We start from the raw sequence: 26838 nt of genomic DNA on the forward strand, positions 1-26838 counted from the left end.
CCAATTTCAGCAGGGCTGTGAAACCATTCTGGGTTTCAGTCAGAACCAGTCTGAACTCTAAAGGAGATCTTCAAAGTGCTAATCCTATTTGGTGGATAGGGTTCTCCACCTTGGATGGCTCTCTCAGAGTTCTGGCTGGTAATGACTGAAACCCACAATCTATTCATAGCCTCACCAAAATTTATTTATTTATTTATTTATTACATTTTTATACCGCCCAATAGCCGAAGCTCTCTGGGCGGTTCACAAAAGTTAAAACCATAATAAAACAACCAACATGTTAAAAGCACAATTACAAAATACAGTATAAAAAGCACAACCAGGATAAAACCACGCAACAAAATTGATATAAGATTAAAATACAGAGTTAGAACAGTAAAATTTAAATTTAAGTTAAAATTAAGTGTTAAAATACTGAGAGAATAAAAAGGTCTTCAGCTGGCGACGAAAGGAGTACAGTGTAGGCGCCAGGCGGACCGCTCTGGGGAGCTCATTCCACAACTCGGGTGCCACAGCAGAGAAAGCCCTCCTCCTAGTAGCCACCTGCTTCACTTCCTTTGGCAGGGGCTCACGGAGAAGGGTCCCTGTAGATGATCTTAAGGTCCGGGCAGGTACATATGGGAGGAGGCGTTCCTTCAAATAACCTGGACCCAAACCGTTTAGGGCTTTAAATGTCAATACCAGCACTTTGAATCGGGCCCGGACCTGGACTGGCAGCCAATGAAGTTGTAAAAGGACTGGCGTAATGCGATCTCGCCGGCCAGTCCCCGTTAGTAAATGGGCTGCCCTGTTTTGTACCAGCTGAAGCTTCCGGACCGTTTTCAAAGGCAGCCCCACGTATAACGCATTGCAGTAATCCAACCGAGAGGTTATCAGAGCATGGATAACTGTTGCTAGGCTATCTCTGTCCAGATAAGGGCGTAGTTGGTACATCAACCTAAGCTGATAAAAGGTGCTCTTTGCCACTGAGTTCACCTGTGCCTCAAGTGACAGTTCTGGATCCAAGAGCACCCCCAAACTACGGACCCGATCCTTTAGGGAGAGTGCAACCCTGTCCAGGACAGGGCAAACATCACCTCGTTGGACAGATGAATCACCCGCTAACAGTACCTCCGTCTTGTCTGGATTGAGTCTCAGTTTGTTAGCTCTCATCCAGTCCATTACTGTGCCCAGGCACTGGTTCAGAACAGTCACTGCCTCACCTGGGTTTGATGAAAAGGAAAGGTAGAGCTGGGTATCATCCACATATTGATGACACCTCAGTCCACATCTCCGGATAACCTCCCCCAGCGGCTTCATGTATATGTTAAACAGCATAGGGGATAAGATAGAGCCCTGTGGAACCCCATGGCTTAGCCACCAGCCCCCGCTGTCTCATGAAACTCAGTGGCAACGCAACACGTTCGTTGAAACGAAGTAGGATTGTTGTCTAAATTCAGTGTCAGCTCTAGCAGGCTCTTCAGCAATTTGCCTTTGCAACAATGTGGAGTGAAGGAGGAATAGATGAGGAATGTGTACCTGTCAATTTAACTGTCTTTCAGGTAAAGGAGGAATTTAAAAGACAGCAGGAGGTGGGGGGAATTTCCCATTTGAAGCCTCTTAAACACTCTTGCCTATTTCCAGCCATGCCTGCCTGCATGACTTTGTGAGTTTTGCGCCAAAGTGAAATTCTTCCTGCAAATGGGGGTGGTTGAGGGAGGGGGGAGCCAAGAGCTATTGGGAAACAAGGAAGGATAAACACTGTTGGGTCACTGCTTCTGCTAACACTGCAGAGTCCACTCTCTCTATAAAAAGGCAGGGCAGCTGAGTCAAGAGCCTTCACAGACACTTGGAAGCAGTCTGTGACAGACACCACAGGCAACACCTACCTGAAAGCCTCCGGAGGGGGAAAAGAAACACATCATGAAACTTGTCCTCCAGGCCACACTGTCCGTTGGACTGTTGGGTAAGTGAATGTAGGCTGGTAGAAAGTGGCAAGTCAGAGGAACTTTGGAGGGCAAGGGTGTGTGGCAGGGTGTAATTAGAGAAGGCGCCTTTCCCTTGCTCATAGAAAGACAAAGGAAACAATCTTTTTCTTTATTCTTCCATGATTTCTTCAATCAAAGAATTAATGAAAGAATAAGGGAAAAGATTGCTTCATAGCACCAGAGCTTGGCTCTCATGGTTCAGTGGTGCTCTTTTCTCTTTAAAATAGTGCGATCTTTATTTATGGCACTCCTTTCTTTTAATAAATCAATAATAAATCTTTTGATAAAAATCTTTTAATAAATCAAGCCATTGAGTTGCAAGCCTTTAGACCAGCCTTCCTCAACCTGGGGCGCTCCAGATTTGTTGGACTCCAACACATCTGGAGCGCCCCAGGTTGAAGAAGGCTGCTTTAGACACTAAGGGTGCAATCCTATGTATGTTTAGACAGGGGGGGAAGTCATTCAACCCCCAGCAATGCTGGGAGTCATAGGACTTTTTTTTTTTGTCTAAGCATACCTGGGAGTGTGCCCTAACTTTTAGTGCTTAGAAAAAACAATAATAGAACTTATTATTATTATTATTATTATTATTATTATTATTATTATTATTATTTATTTATATAGCACCATCAATGTACATGGTGCTGTACAGAGTAAAACAGTAAATAGCAAGACCCTGCCGCATCTTGTACTGGATGACATAAAACCTCCCAGCAATTGATCCCAAAGCCCTGCTGTTCTCCAAACTGTTGTGCTCTAACCGATGAACAAGCTTGGGTTGTTCATCGATGAACAACCTTAAGCACATATTGAACTTTAAGTTAGAGAGTTTTTTCCCCAAGCTGATGGTGTTTAACTAGAAATATATTTAAGCTCGTGCTCAGTCCATGGAACCATAAGAGAAGCTGGAATGAATGAACCATGGGCGTGAGCAGCTCTGTAGTGCAGAAAGGGCAGCCGCTGTATCCGTATGAACCCCGACGTGATGTGCTTTGAACAAGGAAAAATCAGGTGGGACCACGCAATGCCTTGGGAAGTGCATGTTTCCAAAGTAGCGTGAAAGTGGGGTGAAGTGCATCTGTAGGAGAGAACTAGTGGGTAGGAGATAGGTTTGCCATCGCCCCCCTCCAAATACCTCCAAACTATTTCCCCAGCTGAGAGATTTAAAAAAAGTTTAAAAACAGCTGGGGGGGGGGAGTTGGAGGAGAGATTTGGAGGTATGAGGAAGGATTAGACACCCAGCTCCTGACAGTTAATGCCCCCCTTGCACATTATTTTCTACTCCCGCAATAGCATTACAAAACAAATCCGAGGCTGGGAAGCCTTGTAATGTGTAGTTTCAGTTGAAAAGATTCTCAGCCCGTTGAAGTGCTGGGACTGATAATTTAGGGAACTTCCAGATGAGGCTTTTATAGTGCCATTGCCTTGCTTCATTCATGGACTTTTATGGGAGGTCCAGATGTCATTGTCTTCTATTATTGCATCCCTCCTATGTTTTCCCTCTGCTTCTTCCAGCTTTTTTTTTTTTTTTAAATCTAAGTGACTCCATTGAGGAGAGACACGAAATAGATGCACAATGTCTTTTGACTGGTAGTGTTCGGAGTGGTCCATCTGGAGAAACAATCTACCCCGCCTTCCATAACCTGGTGCCCTCCAGAGGTGTTGGACTACAACTCCCAGCATCCCCAGCCAGCCAGAATTCTAGTCCAACACCTTTGGAGGGCTCTATGTTGGGGAAAGCTGCTCTACACCATGAACCAGTGCCATGACTCCCCTCAGACAATGGAATAGAATTTGAGGAATAATTACAGTTATTTTGTACACTTTTTTGTGTGAAAGAGCCATTCACACAATTCTTTCAGCCTGCAGCTGAGACAGGTTTTTAAAGTTAGGCTGTGGTGACTTTCAGGTAGCTCTATTGCATGTTGAAAGCCTGGTTTGGCTTTTGATACTTCCTCAAAAGCCTTCCCTGTGGTGGAATGGCAGGTTTTCATCATGGGCTCATTAATGCAGGGCAGGGCAGGGCACCTTTAAGCAGGATATGATTAAGGGTGGCAGAAGAGGAGACAGGCACAACCTATGGAAAAGTTCTCAAGTCCCATTGAATAAATGGGATCCTTGGGAGAACAGCCCGCAGCCATTTCAATAAATCTTGTGCATGCTAATTAGGAATAGAAGCAGCAGCCCTATACTGAGTCAGACTATTGGTCCATCTAGCCTAGCATTGCTTTCACTGCTTGGAAGAGGCTCTTCATGGTTTCAGGCAGGAGTCTTTCCTAGCTAGCAATGTCAGAGAAATCTATTCAGGGGATGCCGTAGGAGGCCTTTTTTTTAGGTTTGGCCCCCTGGACTTCATTTCAGCTCCCACTGTCCTGCCCACCTCAGTCTGCAGTAAGTTGGGCTAGTTCACGAATTCTCCAGGCATTTTGTGCATTGCACCACCACCACCCCAGTTCCACAATTTGCACAAACTATGGCTGAATTTGCATATGTTATGGCCAAATTTGATCAGGAATTTGCACAAATTGCGGAACCTGCGATGGAAAAAAGACGCACAAAAAAGTTCCCGGAGTTCAAGCAAAATTCCGTAGCTTGGCTCACAAATACAAATCGAGTCATATATGCTGCGGAACACTACTGAGTAAAAAATGAACCTGATTTCCCAGTGATGGACAACCCTGTTCCTAGCCCTAGCTGGAGATGCTAGGGATTGAACCTGGGACTGATTTGCATGCAAGGCATCCAGATATAAATCTCCCATCCCCACCCCACAGCTGCTATGCATTCACCCTGAAAATAAAGCTTCCACTGGTGCGTCAAGTATGTGTCTGTCTATGTAGGGGTGCCATCTGGATTTTCTGCCTCATGCACCAAAATGTCCCAGGCTGACCCCGCCTGTTTGACCATGCTGGGATGGAGAATGGGAAAACAACCTGTGCTGCTGGCTCCAGGATGTGATGCCTGTGGTCACACGACTGACTTGGCTTGTGGCAACACAGCTGGAATTCAGCACAGGCTGAATAAAACCACAATTGTGGCCCGAAAAAGTAATGTAAATTGGCCCTAAGAATTACAACGTTGTGTGGAAAGTAGGAAAGCTAAACAAATAGTAATAAATCTCCTGTTACCAGGAGTAGCTTCTTCTACCTTTGTCTTGGTGGCCAGTATGATGCAGTGCAAAAACTGGAGATAGACTTTTTGCTGTTGGCTAAGAAAGAGAATATAGATGGGTAGAATCTGTACAAATTAACTGAAAAGTACAGATGTTAGAGAATCTTGCCCACTCAGCCAGCAACCAAGTACCAGCAACCAAAGAATGTATATCTGATGAGATAGACACCTAGCAGCAGCTGAGACCCTACCTTAATGGTCAAAATGTCCCTTATATTTATGACCAGAGCATTTTCCCACTGCATCTTGTTTTGCCATAACTCATGTTGCTGGAACCAGGAAGAGTGATCCAACACTTTAAGTTTTCTGGAGATGTGGACATGTTATTGGGAGGGGTGAAACCAGCCTGTGATCTGCTTATTGGACCCATTTCCATCCTGGCTGCCAGAGAAAGACGGGCCAACTGGGCAGTGGAAGTTGCAAATACTTGTTTGAGGGAAGGCTTTGTTCCCATTTCTCTAAAAGAGGTGGGTGTGAGGTTATTATTGAAGAAGCCACCATTCTATTTTATCATGCTGGATAATGATCAGCCGGTCTCCAATCTTCCTTTTTCGAATAAGGTCTTAATGCCGGTGTGTGTGTGTGTGTGTGTGTGTGTGTGATGGCAGCACAGCACCTGATTTTCTTGGGTGAAACTATATGAATCATTTCCAGTCTGGGTTCAAGCCCAGTTTTGGGACCAAAACAGCCTCAGTCATCTTGGTAGATGACATTTGCTGGGAACTGGACAGGGGGAGTTCTGCACCTCTGAGCAGCATTTGATACCATCAGCCATGGCATTTTACTGGGCATTTGGCTAAAGTGGGACATGGAGGGAGCCCCTTGCACTGGGTCCAGTCCTATCTGACTGAATGTTCCCAGAAGGTTGTGTTGGGGGATTATTGCTTGGCCCTTTGGCCAGTGGTCTGTGGGGTTCCTCAGAGACATAGAATCATAGAATCATAGAATAGCAGAGTTGGAAGGGGCCTACAAGGCCATCGAGTCCAACCCCCTGCTCAATGCAGGAATCCACCCTAAAGCATCCCTGACAGATGGTTGTCCAGCTGCCTCTTGAAGGCCTCTAGTGTGGGAGAGCCCACAACCTCCCTAGGTAACTGATTCCACCGTCGCACTGCTCTAACAGTCAGGAAGTTTTTCCTGATGTCCAGCTGGAGTCTGGCTTCCTTTAACTTGAGCCCGTTATTCTATGTCCTGCACTCTGGGAGGATCGAGAAGAGATCCTGGCCCTCCTCTGTGTGACAACCTTTTAAGTATTTGAAGAGTGCTATCATGTCTCCCCTCAATCTTCTCTTCTCCAGGCTAAACATGCCCAGTTCTTTCAGTCTCTCTTCATAGGGCTTTGTTTCTAGACCTCTGATCATCCTGATTGCCCTCTTCTGAACACGCTCCAGCTTGTCTGCGTCCTTCTTGAATTGTGGAGCCCAGAACTGGACACAATACTCTAGATGAGGCCTACATATTTGATCACACTTACTCTTTAATAACGTGAAGCCCCTGAGAGAGATCATGGGGGTTGGGCCACTTCTGCGCTGAAAAAGAGAGCTCTACCTCTCCTTTTCAACTGATGCCAAGAGGGCTGGGAAAACCATTGCCTGGATGCAAAATGGATTGGATGTGGGCTAACAGGATGAGGCTAAGCCTTTGCAAGACAGAGATCTTGATGACCAGTACATAGTATTTCATCTGGGATTGGGAGTACAACCTGTTCAGGCTTACATGCCCTTTGAAGGATCAGGTATGCCGTTTGAGAGTGTTCCTGGTTCTCACTTCTTTCCTTAATGGTGGCCATGGCCAGGAATGCCTTTGAAGAAAGAGAGACAAGCTCTGCTGCTTATAATTTTCTTTCTTTCATGAATTCTTCTTTGATAAACTTAATGCTTTTGGGATACAATCCTTCTTCAGGAGCTATAAATACAACATGAATGCTGATTTAGAGATAACATACCTACCCATGTTACAAAGACCTGAAGGCAAAGCAGATAATGCTACAAAAACACCTATATCATTCAGTCCCTTAGGTGCCAAACATTTTAAAGACAAAATCCAGGGGAAAAAATCTCTCTTGCTAAGTACTGTCTCATCTCCTTCCACCTTTCCAACAGCCCCAAACCCTATGGACTCTGGTCCATGTTCCTTATCCAAAAAAATGTTTTTCCAAACGAGCCCCAACCTTCTGATGTCTTAGTTTATAAAGATGCTTGCCTGTCCTTATTTTTAACGATCTAGATGTTTTTCCTACATAGATCTTATTGCAAGGACGGAAAGACAGATATGGCCATAGTGATGTATGCCTTAGTCACTTCCCGTATAGATTACTCCAACATGCTCCAAGTGGGCCTCCCCTTGAAGTGTATTTGGAAACTGCAGCTGGTGCAAAATGCTGCAGGCAGAATGCTTTCTGGTGTGCACTTTATAGACTGTAATTATGCTGGTCCTACATCACTTGCACTGGCTTCTGTTTCCAGGCTGAATTCAAGGTTCTGTTTCTTACTTATAAAGATCTAATGACTTTGGGCCATGATATGTGAAAAACCGACTCCTCTCATATGAACCCACTTATGATCTTCATTTGAGCACCTGTTACATGTCTCACCATTGAAAGAGATAAGGTTGGAAATAATCTGGGATGGGGACTTTTTTGTGGCAGCACCCCAGTTTTGGAACTCCCTCCCTAGTGAAGTTAGTTAAGCTCCTCCCAATAGGTTTAGCTTCCGGTACATATTCCTGTTCTGCTCAGTGGTGGTTAAAGATCACTTTTTATCCATAAGGCCCTCAAAGCAGTGTACAATACAAAAATTAAAGCAATTTAAAACACAGCAAAGATTAAAAGGTTTACATCAGAGCCACCAGGCTAATTCTCCTTTCACAAGAAATGTGCAATGTCCCTTAGTGAAGGGATGAAAATCTTTCTGTCTCCAAGGGCCACAAGTTATTACTGGTTTGGGAATGATTCCACAATTGGGACAAACAGAGCTAATTGTAACTCAATACTTCATTTAGCTTAGCCTAATAGCACAAAATTGGTGACCAAATCTTTCCATGCAATGGCCTGGATGGGATTGCCTGTAATTATGGAGATTATGGGGTGATCATTGTTCAGGCTCAATGGTATCACTTCAGTACCTCTCTTTCACTTTGTCCACAGCGCTGTGCTTTGCAACTTCCCCCGTAAGATGGTGCACGAGGTCGCCCGCTGAGCAGGCAAAATGTGCCAAGCTGCAGGAGTGCTTTGGCAGCCAACCATCTGCGAACTTGCCACCATTCAGCTGTGTGATGAAGTCAACTCATCTTGATTGCATAAAGGCCATTGCCGTAAGTAACTGGGGCAGGCTGAGTGCTGTAGGGATTTTTCTGTCTAAATGAGCACAAGATTGCAGCCTTATTGGCTTTCCAGATCCCAGTATTGGTTACTTGCCAGAACACAGTTTTTGTGGCTAGAGCAATAAAATATTGGCCAGGAGGCAACATAAAGCAAAGTCCCAGGCTATCAGACTGCTAAAGAAAATGTGTATTAATGCCTGCCCCTCCCCTACCCATGGCTCAGTTCTCAGCTCAAGATTGCGTTATGGCTTGACTCTGGCACTCCAAGGAAGAGTGTAAAAGAGAAGAGAGTGGTATTAATTTCTGGTCCCAGCTGTGCAGCTGTCTGTCCAGCCCAGACTTCCCTTACCTGGAGCCCTCCAGATGGGCATGCCAGATGGGGATGATGGAAACTGGAGTCCAACATATCTGGAGAGAGTCAGATTGGGGAGGCCGCTCTAGCTCCTTTCATTCATTTCACTTTTGTGTCTAAGAGGTAGAAGGAGGGTGTTCTTATTTATTTATTTATTTATTTATTTATTTATTTACTGTTGTGTGTTTCCAGAACTCTGAGGCAGATGCCACTACTTTAGATGGTGGTCATATTTTTGATGCAGGCCTGAACCCTTACAACCTGAAGCCTATTATGGCTGAAGTTTATCACACAGATCAGGGAGGTAAGTTTAAGCAGGGGCCGGTCTGAAGATACACATAAGAATGGATGTTGCGTCAAAGGGATGCTCAGTGGAGGCTCTGATGTCATCGGAGCAGTCACAACCAGCCAGTGCTTGGATAGTTCCTTTAGAGTTCTGACTGAAACCCGGAGCGGATTCACTGCCCCACTGATATCGGAGCCACCATCCTCCACTGGTGATGCTAATTGGTGATATGTAACAAATGCTAGCATGAACTGAATTGACAACAGTAGAAAAATCAGGGGAGGGGAAACTAATATATGGAGCTGCCTTCTCTTGGGTCAAGCTAGCCCAGCATTGTCTACTACGGCCAGCAGTAGCTCTCCAGGGCCTCAAGGAGCATTCCTCCAACCTCTTTTTAACTGGAGATCTCAAGGATTGACCTTGTGTGTCAAAGCACATGTGCTGGTGCAAAGCTATGCAATTCTACTCCGTAGTACAGGCTCCCGCTGGCCCTAGGCATGTAGGACGATCGGATCTGAACTGACGCCCCCACGGATGCAACCTGAGGGCAATGACCCTGACTAAACTTGACAAAACCATTGTGCCACATCATCATCATGCAACACTTAGGGGTGGTAGAAGCTCTAGTTAGTTTTCCTGATTTGTCCTTTAGCTTGAAAAATACTACATTGGAATTGGCCATAGGCCAACAGCTCTCCACCATTTGTATTTGAGTTTTCTCTCTCTCCCTGTCAGATCATACCAGCTACTATGCTGTGGCTGTTGTGAAGAAAGGAACTGTCTCTTCACTTGCTGATCTCAAAGGGAAGAAATTTTGTAGCACTGGCATTGGCAGATCTGCAGGCTGGGTTATTCCAGTGGGGACATTACTGGCTAAAGGCTACCTTGAATGGGCTGGAGCAGAAACAGAACCAGTAGAGAAAGGTAAGAGACACGTGATGGCGAAGAGAGCAATGCTACTGAGTCAGCAAGAAACGCCTGGGAGAAGGCCATGCTCACCAAATCTTCTGATAAAAAATAGAAAAGCAGCCTGGTTAATCCACATTATTATTATTATTATTATTATTATTATTATTAATAATAATAATAATAATAATAATAGGTGTATGTTTTGGAAAATGTTCATTTTAAAGTTTGCATGGAAAGTGATAAGCATTTTAATGCGCATTTCTCCAAGTACATGCATTTTTCTATGCATTTTTGCTTAATATACACTATGCAAGCAGTCTAATGTAATAGACACTAGAACATTATTTTGCCTAATATATGCATTTTGTACACTTTTTTATTGGAGAACTTTCTTGCAAGATTCAGAAAACTGCAAATTTTCAATGAAAGCTGAGTTTCAGTTCACATCAGTGTTTCAAATGTTCAAAATTAAGGAAGTTCGCATTAAAATGTGAAATGGACAAATTTCTCCCCTATCTCTACTGAAGTGGAACACTTCCTGTCATCCCTTCTCATATCTCCGTGGTTCAGACATTCAAAGGCAAAAAGCAGGGTTAACCTGACACATTTTGCTGTCCCGAGGGGTGGTTATCAATGAAGCAGCATACGAGCCACAATTTGTGGCTCAGTATGTTCCGTGACATGTAGGGTGACCATATGAAAAGGAGGACAGGGCTCCTGTATCTTTAACAGCTGCATAGAAGGGGGAATTTCAGCAGGTGCCATTTGTATGCATAAAGCACCTGGTGAAATTCCCTCTTCATCACAACAGTAGGAGCCCTGCTTTTTTGACCAAAATAGAATTCGGCCCTTGGCTGAAAGATCTCCAGATGTTTTGGAGTTCAATTCCCAGAATGACTTAATCACTGGCCATGTTGGCAGGGACTTCTGGGAGTTGAAGTTCAAATCACCAGAAGATATATTCTGCCCACTCCTCTTCTAGAGTAAGTTCAGGGGTCCAGATCTAGATTTGGACATTAGCAGGTGGTTCTCCCCACTTTGTCCTCTACTGTGGTCCTGGTCCCGATTGGATCACCCTGTGTCTGCAATTTATATTGCCAAATAGAAGTCCATTGAAGCAAAAGGTATTTAATATGGAGTGTTTGAGGTATTTGTGTGGTTAATCAATCCTTGACAATGACATAGACTAATATGAGAGGGTGATTTAATGGGAAAGGAGCTGCTAATGACCTTCCTTGCGGGATCCCCCCTTTTTTTCTTTTACAGCTGTAGCCAGGTTTACCCCAGCCGCCTGTGTCCCAGGTGTCAAAGATGAACCAAATCTGTGCCGTTTATGTGCTGGGAAATGTACTCAGAATGATCCCTACTCTGGATATTCAGGAGCTTTTGAGTGAGTAGCATGCGTTTTTGTGCTGACTTTTTTTGCACAGTCCCAATAAGTTTAGGTGTTTCATCATGGTGTAAAAATACAAGCTGAGAACACTTTTGCACTAGTATTGTTACTTGTTACCTATTTTCGTAAGCACTGACATTTTCCAGAGACAGTGTTAACTGGATTTGGCTTCCTTTCGTGGAGGCAGCACTGTAGACTTATGGCCTTTTTCTAATATTTGCTTTATTTAGAAATATTATATAGGTGGGAGACAAACTGCATATAGACCAGCTTTTCCCAGTCTGGTACTCTCATGATATGTTGGACTACAATTCCCATAATCACTGCTCATTAGCCACACTGACTGGGGATGATGGAAGTGGTAGTCCAGAACATCTGGTTGAGGAATGCTGGTTACGCACTTCTATCCTGCAGCAGATCTGCTAGTCTGCATCACATCTCCAGACAGAAGCACCCTACACTCAGACGGGGCCTTTAGCTTCTAAGGAAGAGAGTGGGTAAATGTGAGACTTAACAGGATTTGTTTTGCTTTTGCTAGCATCCTGAAGTCCACCCCTGGAGCCAGGTGCAAAATAGTGGCTCAGGAAACAGAAATCGAATTGCAGCCCAAAGGGCCTCTGAATGCATGCCCAGGATTTCATTTTTGGTACCAGAACTGGAGCTCATGCACAAATCTACTCCTGTTCTCCCCCCACCCCCACTCCCCAGGTTCCTTGATTATTGCAGCAGGCTAATTTAGGAGGGGAAAAGAGGGTTCTTTGTTGTTGCTATTCCTAAAAATTTAGGAATCAGCAACACTTGCTGATCAACTACAGATCAACCAGAGTTCTACCAGTAAATCCCAATCTACCACCTGATCTCCCCTCTGCCTGCCCCTGGTCCTAGATAATCTTTCATTCTTTTTTCTTTCTTTTTTTGCTTCTGTCTGTTTCCCAAGCTCCTGTTTTTTCATACACTCATCAGCCCCTTCCCCTTACCTGGGGGAGGAAACCTTGATAGTTCCCTCCTCCCATGCTGCCAGATATCTGCCTGATAAGAGAATGGCCAGTTACCAGCCATAACAGTATTTTCCAGCCACATTTAACTTTTCCATCCTTTATACTGCTTCTGACTGGGGAGAGGGGAATCTATCCAGTGCAAAAGAGAGGAGAAAAACATTGCAATCACAATAGCTGTGTGTTTGCATGTGCATTCGTGTTTGGTGGCCGCACACTCAGCTTTGTTCACCTTTCTCTATTGTGGGGATGCAGAACTTGGGGTCCCAATCTGGTGTTTCTGGGCTTTTCATAAATAATTCATAATTTCATAAATAATTTTTTTTCTCCAGCATCCTGAGACGTTTCTCTCCTTTTGGGATCTACTTTGGATGCTTTCCCGCTATTGCACCCCTATTTCCACATGGCTGCACACACTTCCCTTAGCCCCACCCCTTTCCCCCAAACCACCAATTGTTTAGTGATTTCTTTTGTGACGGGTCCATTTGATATCTTTCCCTTTATGGCTCAGGCTCATCAGCTGCACGTGACAGCCAGCTCCCACCTCCTTTGGAACTGCCACAATTACTTTTGGGTGGAGTAAAGCTAGTCACACATGGGCGTCTCATGCACACCCTTCTAAAAAGTTGAAATGCCTCGCCTTAGTTACTGACAGTAAGAGCTTTCACCTAAAATATTATGGTATTTTGACCTCACCCCTTTTGCCTTCAGCTCCGCCCACCACTGGAATGCACTTCCCATGCATGGCCAAGAAGCAGCAGCCGCTGGGTTGCCCATGTGTCTTGCCACGCCTTGCCTCCCCACCCTGCTCGCCACCAGGCAACTTACCTGCGTCACCAGCGTGCTGTCTCTGTAAGGTCTTTCTGCCTTCAGGATCCACGCAGCCGATGTGTGCCTGTCCAGCATGGCTCCTGAAGGAAGAAAGAGCTAATAGAGGCAGCACACTGGCGATACATGCCTGCGTTTCCCCACTAAGGAAAGTAAGTCAGCTGGCCAGCAGGGTTGGGAATGGGAGGTGCTGCGCCCGCTTTCTTCCGCTTCATGGTAAGGAAGGCCCTGGTGCAAGCGTGCTGAAGAACAGCAATGGCGAGGGCTGTTAATCCTTGCCTTGCTGTGCCGAGGCTGCTTTGCCCAGGATGAGTTGAGAACAAAGAAGATGGACAGCTCAGTGGGGAGCTAACTCTTCAAGGTGCGCCATCTGGGAGTACATGCCAGCAGCGAGGGTGCAACCCCCACCCACTATGGGCTGAAGCTGCTGACAGGTTTGCCTGGAACCATCTCAGCCCTTGGATGGAAAAGCGTTTCTCATTCTTGGTGTGGAGTACTGCAAAGTCCTCGCAGCAGAAGTGCAGCCTTGTGTGCCTACTGGGCAAAACATGACTGTGCGAAAGGCCCCCAGTGGTCTTGTGTGTTGCTTTGAACTGGTGTGGTAGGCAGTGATTTACCATCTCCTCAGGTCTTTATCACCTCCTTTACATTCTGTTATATAAGGGAAAGCATGTTTCATTCTGATAATCATGAGTGGCAAGAAATGGGCGAAGCATTTCTACATGGCAGTGTAAAGTTCAGTTAGGGTGACCATATGAAAAGGAGGAGAGGGCTCCTGTATTTAACAGTGGTATTGAAAGGGGAATTTCAGCAGGTGTCATTTGTATGCATTCAAGCACCTGGTGAAATTCCCTCTTCATTACAACAATTAAAGCTGCAGGAGCCCTGCCCTCTTTTGTATCTGGTCAAGAGGTCAGGGTTCCTGCAGCTTTAACTGTTGTGATGAAGAGGGAATTTCGCAAGGTGCTGCATGCACCTGCTAAAATGACACCTGCTAAAATTCCCTTTTCTATTCAACTGTTAAAGATACAGAAACCCTGTCCTCCTTTTCATATGGTCACTGTAGCGGGTCCTTTACATGACACTGGAAACCTCCAGGATGTCTCTCAAATTTCCCCCCTTTTATACTGCTTTCAAAATTACTGGAGATAACGCAAAAGGGTTATTCTGATCAATCAGCTGTGTGAAATGCTGGTGTTGTGCCACTAGGTGGTGCTGTGCAATTGAAAAAGATAGAAAGGAGACATTTTCAATTCAATTCAACTCAAATCACATGTCTGCTGTGTAAAGGAGCCCATCACAATCCCAGAAAGAAACCGGAAGCAGAAAGGCGTGGTAAGACTGCGGGATTTCAGCCTCTTGTGATGAACCCCTGTGATGGCTGTTTTGGAATACTGAACTTGTAGTCTTTGATTCCATTTCCTTTGCTCCTTTCAGTCTCTCCATGGAAACCACTTCTTTAGGTAACCCTTTCCAGAACCGTCTTAGCTTCACACCTTACCTGTTCTTCCACACTCTCACAACTCATTCCAGTACTTGGGCCATTCCTAAAATCATCCATGCCTTCTGTGTGAAATATGATTTGTAAAGTACTACACACAAGGACTACCACATCACTTCTGTGTTGGAACTGAAGAAAATCAAACCATAGTGGTTTCTTTGCTCAGGATCTGTAGCCTGTTTCTGTTCCTTTGGATGAGCAGAAGGGGGTGAGAATGTAGAATGGCTGACAGTGCGGAAAATAAAAAACTCTAATTGTTCTTTTTTTTAATGCTTTATTTTAAAAAAATAAAAAATAGACAACATACTGTTATACCACATATTCATTATACACTGTCAATTATTTCAGCTACTCAACAGAAACACCCAACATAACACGCATATTAATATCTAAGAGTAAATTAAGTAAATTTAGTGTCAAATAGATAGAATTTCCATAATACCACGAAAAACATCCCAAAATAAATTTAATGTAAACTAAACTAGATAGATTAGATAGTACATAAGATCACAAATCTCCCAAGCAATGTTTTATTTTATAGTAAAACAAGAATATATATTAATTTCTCTATCGTCATTATTTTTCCAATATTCAATAAAAGGTTTCCATTCCATTGTTTGCCATCTCTTAACCTCACTACTTCACTAATTTTTAATAATTGTGCAATTTGCCACACTTTAATAAACCATTCTTTAATAACATTTGGTTTTTTATTTTTCCAGTTCTTGGCTAATATTATCTTTGCTGCTGTTAACAAATTTGATAACATTGGCTGATGAATGCAAAACTATAATTGTTCTAATATTTCCGCCTCCACTTGTTTTTCAAGATGTCTGAAATCCGGAGGTGGAGACGTGGCATTTGTGAAAGATGCAACTGTATTAGGTAAGGAATCAAGATAAAGTCTAATCTCTCAGTTCCTAGTCCCGCACAGTGCTCATTCTCATGACCTTCTGTACAGATGGAATCCATATTTTTTTGAGTCAACCTGTGTTGAGTTCCATGTGCTGAGGTAGTTGTGTGCAGAAATCTGCATTGACTTTTTCCATATAGAAGCAAGAGTTTAGACTACCCTCTCCACAGCACACAAAACAACAACAACGATATAGTGTGTTGTTCTTGGCATGTCATTGGCATTCACACAACTGTGTTGGTGCCTGAGGGCACCCAAGGCTGGAACAATCTAAAACTGACTATAAAAAGATACAGCTACCGTATGTGAAAGGGTTGTGAGTTTGGGGGCTCATATTTAAAGCCAGAGACCCCCACTAGTTCTATGTTTCAGTTGAAGATCAGTGTGATCAAACTGGCTTAAATCTGTGTGATCTTGTCCATCTGGTTAGTTGATCACAACCTTTATCCAGTCTTTCTTTTGCCTCTTTTATTATACCAATAGTAGTGAATAGTAGTAGTAGTAAATCCTGTTGCCATCTAGAGGGGTCTGTGAGATTATTTTTGAGGCACCTTGTGATTCTTAGGTTGCAAATAATGGGCAAGATTAAGTTCTGCTTCTTTCCAAGGTTGAGTTACTGCTGTTATGCTGATGTAGGGGGAAAGAACGCACTAATAAGCGTGGATGCTAAAAAGAGAGATCAACTCTGGTGCTTGACAAACGTGTTAAAAACTATTTTATTCTTTAAATCCAAAAATGCTCTGCTCAACGTTTTGGACATATCGTCCTTCGTCAAGAGCTATAACAAAACATACAATACTGTGCCTCCTGTTAGGACAATGGGAGTTGTAGTCCAACACATCTGAAGGTCTTACTTTCTGGCTTCCTATCTCACTGTTGCTCCTCATCCCTCATAGCTCTTAGTCCAGCCGATAAGGACCAGTATGAACTGCTCTGTTATGACGGCACCAAGAGGCCTATTGGGGAGTATCAGAACTGTTTCCTGGGTAGAGTTCCTGCTCATGCTGTGGTGGCACGAAGTGTTGACGGTCGGGCAGATGAGATATGGGCACTTCTCTCCAACGCACAGGTATTTTCCAGGATTTTAAAAAACAGGCTCAGAAATAAAGAATTCCAATCCAAAATGTATGAAGGATTAAAGCAGAATAATATATGATGCCCGCTATCAGGAAAATATTATGCACCCCAAGTTCTTACCTGTGGTAAGAAGCATGATAGAAGATGTGGTGGGAAAACAAAGGAGGGTTATATAAGCACAAGACCACTATGTGTGGCCCTCGGTGAATGAGGCAGGGCAGTTGCATAATAAAAGACTTGTCTCGAAGCACCCTCTGTGACTGTAGCAATTAAGCTGAGGACAATAAAAAGGGAAACAGAGTGGGGGAGAGGGATTTGACCTACTTGAGCTCCTGGAGGTGAACCTCTCTATATAGTGCTGAACAAAAGGAAAAGGTGAAGACACAAGTGAAGACACAAGCAGAACAAATCAATGGACTGTAAGAACAATTACATTATGCAAAAACAAAAGGTGCATAGATATATAATCAGTAGTTAATAATCAAATGATGATGTTTACTTCAAGTACATATATAGTATACACACATCCATGTACGCAAGGGCATGTATAATATGCTTTCAAGGAGTCAAACTCTTGAAACTAAACTATACAAAATTATAAGCATATTATATGCTCCTTGAGGTGTTACAAACTATACAAAATGTGTCTCTATTTGAAAATACTGACAAATGATGAAGCCTTTTGTTTCGAGTAAATATCTAGTGTACACATATCCATGTACTCAGACACGTGTATAATATGCAGTGTGCGCAACATTGCTTTGAAGTATACAAAAAGACCTGGGTACTTTTTAATCCTCAGTCCTCTAGGTATACGTCTGTCCTACTTTACAGTATTCAGCCAATGTAGATTCACGCAGATCTACCCGAATCTGTTATTTTTAAAAAAGAAATTCAAAATCCTACCAGTCATTGTTCAGATTTACACTCGACTCTAACCCAAACAAGGACCTATCTGAAAGAATTCCAGTGTTTTTTTGTGGGGGTGGGTGGGTCATTGTTGAGCCCTCCTCTTTTGTTTATTATTTTTACACTACCCCTATCCCCTTTTTGGGGGACAGAAAACATGTAGGCACATTTTTGGATATTTTCAAGATTAAATTGCAAAAAAAAGTAGTGTGCTTTAAGTGTATTGTAATGCCTCAGCTGGAGACACTAAGGAGGCCTTATAGCATATGCTGCAATCATTTTCTTTTTTATACTGCATCATAACTACAACATTATTTTGAAGATAGGTTGACCATGGTCTATTATTATTATTATTATTATTATTATTAATAATAATAATAATGCAAAGGGATCTTGACTTTTGGCATCCATCCATATCTATCACATAAGCCCATTTATCAGTATATGCTAATAGTCATTCCATATACATACAGCCACTGAGTTCCCAGAAACTCTTTGCCCTCCCTATTTAATTCATATCCTCAGCAGGTGAGGCAAACACATAGCCGAATGTGTGGACAGAAATAGAACAAGAGAATTGTGTGCAAGAGGTGGGGATGAGACAGAGTGCTTTGCTTTCCCTATTTTTCTCTCTCTGTCTCCAGTGTATTCTTCTATTCTTTAATATCCCACTTGTTCAACCTATCTCCAGTGATTCATTTTTCTTCTATCCTAGGAACAATTTCGGACGCACCAACGAGCAGAATGCCAACTTTTGGGCACTACTGATATTACTGGCAAAGACCTCTTATTTAAGGACTCTGCTGTCAGGCTTGTCCAAGTTCCTTCCTTGTTGGATTCTAAATTGTACCTGCGCATTGAGTACTATGCTGCAGTTCAGAACCTCAGAAGAGGTAAGGAGGGAATCATCCCAATGCTGCACATCAGCAAATGGGAAGGAAGCATTAGAAACCATGAAACTGAGTGGGAGTCTACACCAGCCATTTATTGCAGGATTGTATCATAGTCGACACTAACGGGCCACATGACGTTCACCTGCTCCCGCGGTGATCTCGGCTCCACCTCCCAGTTTTCCTGGAATATCCCTGACTGCTTTTGTCATACTTTTTCCGTCTCTTCCGCTTCCATTGCGAGGAACGTTTGCAATGTGGCCCCTCCTTTGCAAGGTCATTGCTGTTCGCTGTGAGTTCCGGGATCAGCAAACAGCCAATTAGCTGTGAGGGGTGTGTGCATGGGTATCGGCATGCTTAACCGCAGAGTGTTTTTTTTTTAAAAAAATATACATATATCTCTGCGGAGGAGCACATATTTGACAGAGTTCCTATCCTCGCGTGTGTTGCTCACGAGTAATTTAAAAAAAACCTGTGCCCCGTAGCCATCTACTTAATTCCGCCAACTTCTACCGATACACATGCAGAACTGCCATAATGGAGTACTCCCGCAACAGCACTCCTATTATTGTGGGGAAACTTCGCTCACGTGTGTCCCGTGAGTGCCGATCAGGGAAGTGGGATAAGTCACTATCACCCCTCCTCCATTGCGAAAGGGCTGTAGGTGTAGATTAGGCCTGAGTCTACTGTCAGCAATATTAGTTATTTTTATTTATTAATTACATGTATATCCTGCCATTCCACCAACAATAGCACCATAGTAAAATTAAAATTAAAAGAGACATACAATTAAAATAAAATACAATTAAAACACATCAATAAAAAGCAATAGCAGCATGTAACCAGTTTTAAAAAAACCTTCAGCAGCAAACCAGTTTTACCTGCCAGAGGCCTCCCTGAATAAAATCATAGTCATCTGGAAGACAGCAAAAAGGAGTCAGCTTGGCCTCCCTTGGCAGGGAATTCCAGAGTCTGGACGCTGCCAACCACTGACTGGGTTCCAACATTATACTAACACTAGTTAAGTGTGGGTTGTTGAACTGTAGATTATTTGTTGACTCATGGGTTAGCATATTGTCTGAACCCAGGACATTTTCTGCAGGGTGGCTTGTTAAGCATGTAGTGTGGCTTATTTTTCTTGAACAAGAAAATTATTTTTTTGTGAACCACCCAGAGAGCTTTGGCTATTGGGCAATATAAAAATGTAATAAACAAACAAACAAACAAGCCACCTTGAGAATTGTTTGCTGTTTGGTTGTTCAGGGTGGTTAACAAGCCATACTGCATAGTTAACAAGCCATCCCATAGAAAATGTCCTGGGTTCAGACAACATGCTAACCCAGCAATCAATAAACATCATCTAAATAGATGATATATCCCACTCTTTTACTAAAAGTACCTAGATCATCAATCAACGTAATTACAAAAGCATATGTAAAAGCCTTCATACTAACTGCTAGATCTCACTCTTGGGGATCTTTGCACAGATGTAAACCCACTCCTATTTGTACTTAGAGCATCTGCTAGATAATAAATAATTCAGGGCTGGTGTTGCCATTTTTTAAAGGGCCAGATGAGTGATACTGAATGCTTTCCCATTGGGTGGTACAATAGGGAAGGGTTCAGCTACCAGGAAAATAAAGAACAAAACAAACATTTTAAAATAGATGAGAAAGCGGTATAGGCATAAACAAGGGAAAGTGACTAGTTGCTATTGATGTCCCAGTTACTTGCCAATAAATGCCTGCAGTACAGTACTTGGAGTAGCAATGATAGCTCACATGGGGTAGTATTACAATTCCCCAACAACAAGCTCTTGTGTTCTGAATTGTTGGAAAGAGAAATATCTTTGTAAATTAAGTGCTATTTTCAGGGAAGACATTTGAATCCCTTGTAAGAGATTCTCATTTTTTCTGGAAAGACTCTTGGTATAGCTATCATAGAATGAAGATAGTTCTTCCTTGAACTGGGGATGTTGTCTCTGAGCCCACCTGATTATATAGTTCAGAATTAAATAGGGCTAAATATTTCTTTATCTCTTTGTGTATTTGTAAATACCTTTATATCAGAACAATAATTTTAGGATGTACATTTGCTACCTCTTATTCAAATTTATTGTTACTGCTACTTTCCTGCTATTGCCAACATCTGGAAGACCAAGTGATACTTCAAGTCTGGTTTGAATTGTTCTCAGGAAAAAATGATGCCATTGTTCAAAATTTAAAGGACTGTTCAACATTCTGTCACCTTTCCCCATGAACACCATGCTTTGGTGGCTTCCATGTGACAATCAAGGCCGTTTAGACTTGATTATTATAGAACTAGTGCATGCAATGGTTATGAAGGCTCCCTCTACCAGCAATTAATTTGTGGCAAGGTGGGGCATCAGAGTGCCTGTTTAACTGAATTTCCACTTTCTATTCCCATAGAGAGGAATCTTCCTCCTGCAGCAAACAAGGTTGTATGGTGTGCAGTGGGCAAAGCTGAGCAGACAAAGTGTGACTTGTGGAGCGGACTGAGCAGAGGTGCCATTGACTGTGCTGTGGCTGACACTACGGAAGATTGCATTGTCAAGATTGTGGTAAGGGCTTGAAGTTGCATGTGGCTTCCCCTTGTACCTTTCCATTGGGAATAGTGATGGAGGCACATCTTCCTTGCTTCCACCTGGTGTGGTTTTGGTTCATAGTGGTTATAGGATCTATCTATCTATCTATCTATCTATCTATCTATCTATCTATCTATCTATCGATTGATCTATCTATCGGGGATGCACTTTGGATTCAGACAAATTTGGGAGATATCTGAATCAAAGCAAGGCTCCTTTGAAACAGACCAAATCCAAATCTGGACACTCCTGAAAATTTGGGATTCAGAAGACTACAGAAACATAGACATCATGGCTAGATCTACACTACAGCTTTATAGCAGTATTGAAGTGCACTGATAACTGTTGGGGCACAATCCACTTTCCACATACCACTTTCATAGTATTATATCCTGCTTTTTATTCCACATTGGCAATGATTTGACAGAAGGTGTAGATATGGCCTGTGTCTCCAAAATTTATATATTTCCCCCCAAGCTCTTCATAAAGGGAAACTCCAAAGCAGGGAGAAAGAGAGGGGTTGTAGTTTTGTGCTCAGCAACTCTAGCGCCTAATCGCAGTGAATGGTTTTACCAGGTCTCTCCAATCCCTGTACTTTGGGAAAGGGATGCTGAAGTATATATTTCTGTATTCAATGCAGTTTGCTCTCTCTCTCTCTCTCTCTCTCTCTCTCTCTCTCTCTCTCTCTCTCTCTCTCTCTCTCATTATTTATCCCAACCTTCCTCTGAGAAGCTCCCTAATCTCATTCCTTCAGGTGTCCCTTTATTATGCTGTCCCCCAATGCTGCTAGCACCGAACACAAAGTTTATGTATTTTTATGCAGTTAGTAAAAAGCTACAAAATGGTTCCTGAATGTGTCCATGTGCATCCTGGATTTGTACATGCTGGGTTGCTTTCATAGGATCATAGAATAGTAGAGTTGGAAGGGGCCTATAAGGCCACCGAGTCCAACCCCCTAAGGAAGCTGGTTGATAATAGAACAGTCTGGTTTCTATTTTTTGTGGGAGTCTCCCCCATTCTTTCTAATAGTCATCAACAATGAAATTGTGTACAAGGTTGCATTCAAAAATGCTGTATACAGCGTTGATATTACAATGCATATTTTTGTCAGCCTCCAGCCTCAGTGTCTGATAATGAGAGATGAATGATCAGCCCCAAGAGTTTATAATTCTTTAAATTAAAAGAATTTCACTGTGATTGCTGTTTCACAACATACATAGTTTCTCTAGGGGGGATCTACACTATTGCTTTTAAAGCGCTTTAAAGCACTTTGAAAACATTTTGAAAACTGTATATGCAGTGTGTCCTGGGCCCCAACAGTTGTCAAAACTGTTATAAAGTGCTTTAAAGCAGTAGTGTAGATCCCCCCCCCCCAAGTGATCACGGGCAGCAGTGCTGGATGGGAAGGTGGGAGGCTTTAAACTCACCCCCCATTCCAGCTTCCTTGATTAAGTTTGCTGGGAGGAAGGCAAAGTGAAAGTCCTCCCTCCTTCCATTGATGAGGATGGGGGGGAGAGGAAGTGACGTGTGTGTGGATGTGGATGTGTATATGGATGAATGTGTGTGTGTGTGCCCCCACATGCAGGCAGGTAGAGACCCCGGCAGCTCACCCAATGATCCATGTGGCCCTCAGGGCTGTACAAGTTGCCCAACGCTACCATAGCAGTTTAAGTTTAGAAAAGGCATAGCACAATCTTAACTTTATGCAAGGGCGCTACTTGTGGGCAACTGATTATTATTTCTCAGGCTTTTACTAGCTTCATGAATTGACTAGCATAGAGCAAAACACACAAAACAGAAACACCAAACCCAGGGCTTTCTTGAACATTGTGTTTCATATGTCACATCTTACAACCTTGGACAACTTACCTCTCTGGCAGGTTAGCCACACAGATTGCCTTAGCAACTTGAAAAACAGGTAGAGAAGTCAGAGGAGAGATGAAGGCGCTGGGCATGATGCATTCTGAGGTCAGAAAAATGAAGGTGACAGATATTTTCAGGCAATATCCCTTTTTAGGCAACTGTTACATATCAATTTGTGGAGAATATTTGTGAGGAAATTCTTCCATGAAAGCCCCATTGAAATAAGCAGGCATTCTCTTGTGATCATTTTGGGTCACATTCATTTAAGCAGAAGAATCCCTATGGATTTCCACAGTGTGAGGTTTTTGTTGTTGTTGTTGTTGTTTTTAAAGCCAACTGGCCTTAGTTCTGAATCAAAATGTTGCAGTGTACAGTGCTTCTGTTCAGGGTTTCTGCCACTCCATTCCATTCCTCCTCCTCCCTGGTGCCCCCTGCCCTCCAGCAGCCAGCCAATATTCTATGCCCTTTGAGCATGCCCAATCCTCATTGGACTGTTTTGGATATTTTTTCCTCCATTTGGGTCCCCCCTTGCATTTTGGGTTTTTTGAGATGTGTATGGAAATATATATGCCCAGACCTAACTATACATATATTTTAATTTGTCTACTGATGTCTATAGGCAGCTCTCACTTCAGTCCCTAGGAATATGTTCATTGTGAACAAGGAAATTACCAATCATGACAATTCTTACCCTTTTATATCTATATGTTGCTGTCTCTTCCCTTCGCAGCCACTCCATCCCATAACTCCTCCCTCCCAGTTGTCACCCCCCTCCCCTGCGACATAATCAGTCAACATTCTGTGTCACGGAGTCCTTATCTTCTGGGAGGTCCTGCAAACCTCAGCTTTACCTTGAGTTTACTGCTACATGGGTGATATTATTTTGGCTATAATACCACAAGCACAGGAAGACTTGAATTAGAATAGAAGGAATGACAACTAAGCCTTCTCTCTCCTTTCTTTTAGCAAGTTCTCAAAATGGATACACGTGGGACCTGCCACAAACTGTTGCAGAGTGGCATGTTCCTGTTCAGGGTTCCAGTCAGCCATGCACTTTCCCAATCCATTCCTTCTTCCTCCCCCAGTTTTGTTCTGTTCTGTTCTGCTAACAGACAGATATTCAGTCTGAATTGGCTCTTTTGTCCCCCACCTTTTTTAGGGTATTTGCCTCATGCTCCTTCAAACCTTGGGGTTCCCCCAAGTCTCCTTATGTCTTCCTCTTGTGTGTGGATGATGGTGCCATCTTGACTAAATTCAGATCCACATCAGAGAATGAGTTTGCTATTAGCGTATATTATGATTTTCTTTTCAGAAAGGTGAGGCCGATGCTATAAGCTTGGATGGAGGACACATCTACACTGCAGGGAAGTGTGGCCTGGTGCCAGTCTTGGCAGAAGTCTATGGTAAGTTTGACAACTAGTTGTTTGACTTAAGTTGCTGACAGCACTGGCTGTCAAATGCACATAGCTGGGAATTACCTCTGATGGACCCTCAACTCTTAGTTCTAGCCTGCAGATTGAGGAAAGCATAGAGCTGAATGGGATGAACAGTCATACATACTTTGGATTCTAAAAGGGTTAGTGACTAGAGTCTGTCGGTCCTAGCCCTGGAAGGCCACATTGCCGATGGCCAACAGGAAACCATACAAAAATGTATGTCCGCTTATGGGCACCTCATCATTTGTTCTTTGACATACACATAGTCATAGTTATTCACTCACAAATGTGCTCATGCTCTCATGGCGAGGGATACTTCTGACATTAAGAACATAAGGACAGCCATGCTGAATCAGGCCAAAGGCCTGTCTAATCCGGTCCTCTGTTCACACAGTGATGAACCAGATGCCCATAGGAAGCCCACAAGCAGTACAATTTGAATGGGGCAGAATAGCACCCTCCCACTCATGTTTCCTAGCAACTGGCATGCTGGCTCTGATTCTGGGGTTAATATATACTGTAGACATAGAATCATAGAATAGTAGAGTTGGAAGGGGCCTATAAGGTCCAACCCCCTGCTCTATGCAGGAATCCACCCTAAAGCATCCCTGACAGATGGTTGTCCAGCTGCCTCTTGAATGCCTCTAGTGTGGGAGAGCCCACAACCTCCCTAGGTAACTGATTCCATTGTCGTACTGCTTTAACAGTCAGGAAGTTTTTCCTGATGTCCAGCCAGAATCAGTGGCATTCGGTACCATCGACCATGGTATCCCTTTGGGCTGCCTTGCTGGAATGGGACTTGGAGGCACTGCTTTACAGTGGCTCCATTCCTTCCTGGATGGACGGACCCAGAAGGTGGTACTGGGGGATTCCTGTTCGAGTCCTTGGCCGTTGGCCTGTGGAGTCCCTCAGGGCTCTGTTTTGTCCCCCATGCTATTTAACATATACATGAAACTGTTGGGAGAGGTTATCCGGAGTTGTGGGGTGTGGTTCCACCAGGATGCTGATGACACCCAACTCTACTACTCCTTTCCACCCAATTCTGAGGAAGCGGTTTCTGTGCTAAACTGGTGTCTGTTGGCAGTAATGGATTAGACGAGGGCGAACAAATTTAAGCTTAATCCAGATAAGACAGAGGTGCTCCTGGTCAGTTGAAAGGCAGAGCAGGGAATAGGGATTCAGCTTGTGCTGGATGGGGTTACACTCCCCCTGAAGACACAGGTCCGTAGCTTGGGTGTACTTCTGGATTCAGCCCTGAGCCTGGATGCTCAGGTTTCAGCGGTGGCCAGGAGTTCATTTGCACAGTTAAAGCTAGAGCGCCAGCTGTGCCTGTTCCTAGAGATGTCGGACCTGGCCACGGTGACACATGCCTTAGTTACATCCCGATTGGATTACTGTAACATGCTCTACGTGGGGCTGCCTTTGAAGAGTGTTCGGAAACTCCAGCTGGTTCAAAGAGCTGCAGCCAGATTGTTGACCAGGGCTGGTTACAGGGAGCATACAACTCCCCTGTTAAAACAGCTCCACTGGCTTCCAATCTGTTTCCGGGCGCAATTCAAAGTGCTGGTTATGACCTATAAAGCCCTATATGGCTCGGGTCGAGGTTATTTGAAAGACTGTATTCTCCCTTATGAGCCTGCCTGTGCTTTCAGATCTTCTGGAGAAGCCCTTCTTTCAGTCCCACCATCTTCACAGGCGCACTTGGTGGGAACATGGGAGAGGGCCTTCTCAATGGCTGCTCCACTGCTTTGGAACTCTCTTCCCAGGGAAGCTAGACTGGCTCCCTCCTTGATGGGCTTTCGGAAGCAGGCTAAAACTTGTTTGTTCTAGCAGGCCTTTGGAGAGTAATTTGGTCCTCCATCTATGTTAATGACTTATAATTTTATTGTCTATTTTAAACTCCTTTTTTTTTTTACATTTCTTTTCCTATGTTTTAAAATGTATGTTTTAAACTTTGTAAGGCTGCCTTGAGACCCAGTATTGGGCAAAAGGCGGGATACAAATAATAATAATAATAATAATAATAATAATAATAATAATAATAATAATAATAACCACTTTCTCTACACCATGCATAATTTTGGACACCTCTCTTATGTCTCCTCATACTCATTTTTGTGTGTGAGCTAAATAATCCCAGATGTTGTAACATTTCCTCATAAAGGAATCGCTCCAACCCTCAGTCATTTTTATTTATTTAATTTATTTACAATATTTATATACCACTCCCCATTCAGAATTTTGGAGCGGTGGACAAAATAAAATAAGAATAAAAACACACTTAAAAGTACATTTTTAAAAGAAAGTGCAAAATAGACTGTGGCTGGTCGTTAAGGGAAGGCTTCCTGGAACAACAACGTTTTCAGGAGGCGTTGGAAGGAATATAAAGTTGGCACCTGCCTCACCTCCAGAGGCAGGGAAT

General features: G+C 43.4%; 1 protein-coding gene across 1 annotated transcript in view; it reads left to right on the top strand.

The window, feature by feature from the left end:
* Window positions 1–1802: 1802 nt before the first annotated feature.
* The window catches only part of TF (transferrin), a 34890-nt gene continuing 9854 nt past the window's right edge, over window positions 1803–26838 (top strand). Inside the window, exons 1-10 of the mRNA XM_063132299.1 lie at window positions 1803–1945; window positions 8284–8450; window positions 9004–9115; window positions 9833–10021; window positions 11273–11396; window positions 15553–15608; window positions 16533–16705; window positions 18338–18515; window positions 20942–21093; window positions 24293–24383. Of these exons, the coding sequence (XP_062988369.1) occupies window positions 1903–1945; window positions 8284–8450; window positions 9004–9115; window positions 9833–10021; window positions 11273–11396; window positions 15553–15608; window positions 16533–16705; window positions 18338–18515; window positions 20942–21093; window positions 24293–24383 (1285 nt within the window). The 5' untranslated portion in view covers window positions 1803–1902. The remainder of the gene's footprint in view (window positions 1946–8283; window positions 8451–9003; window positions 9116–9832; window positions 10022–11272; window positions 11397–15552; window positions 15609–16532; window positions 16706–18337; window positions 18516–20941; window positions 21094–24292; window positions 24384–26838) is intronic.

The sequence above is a fragment of the Elgaria multicarinata genome, chromosome 8, assembly GCF_023053635.1.
Source record: "Elgaria multicarinata webbii isolate HBS135686 ecotype San Diego chromosome 8, rElgMul1.1.pri, whole genome shotgun sequence".
Classification (NCBI taxonomy): domain Eukaryota; kingdom Metazoa; phylum Chordata; class Lepidosauria; order Squamata; family Anguidae; genus Elgaria; species Elgaria multicarinata.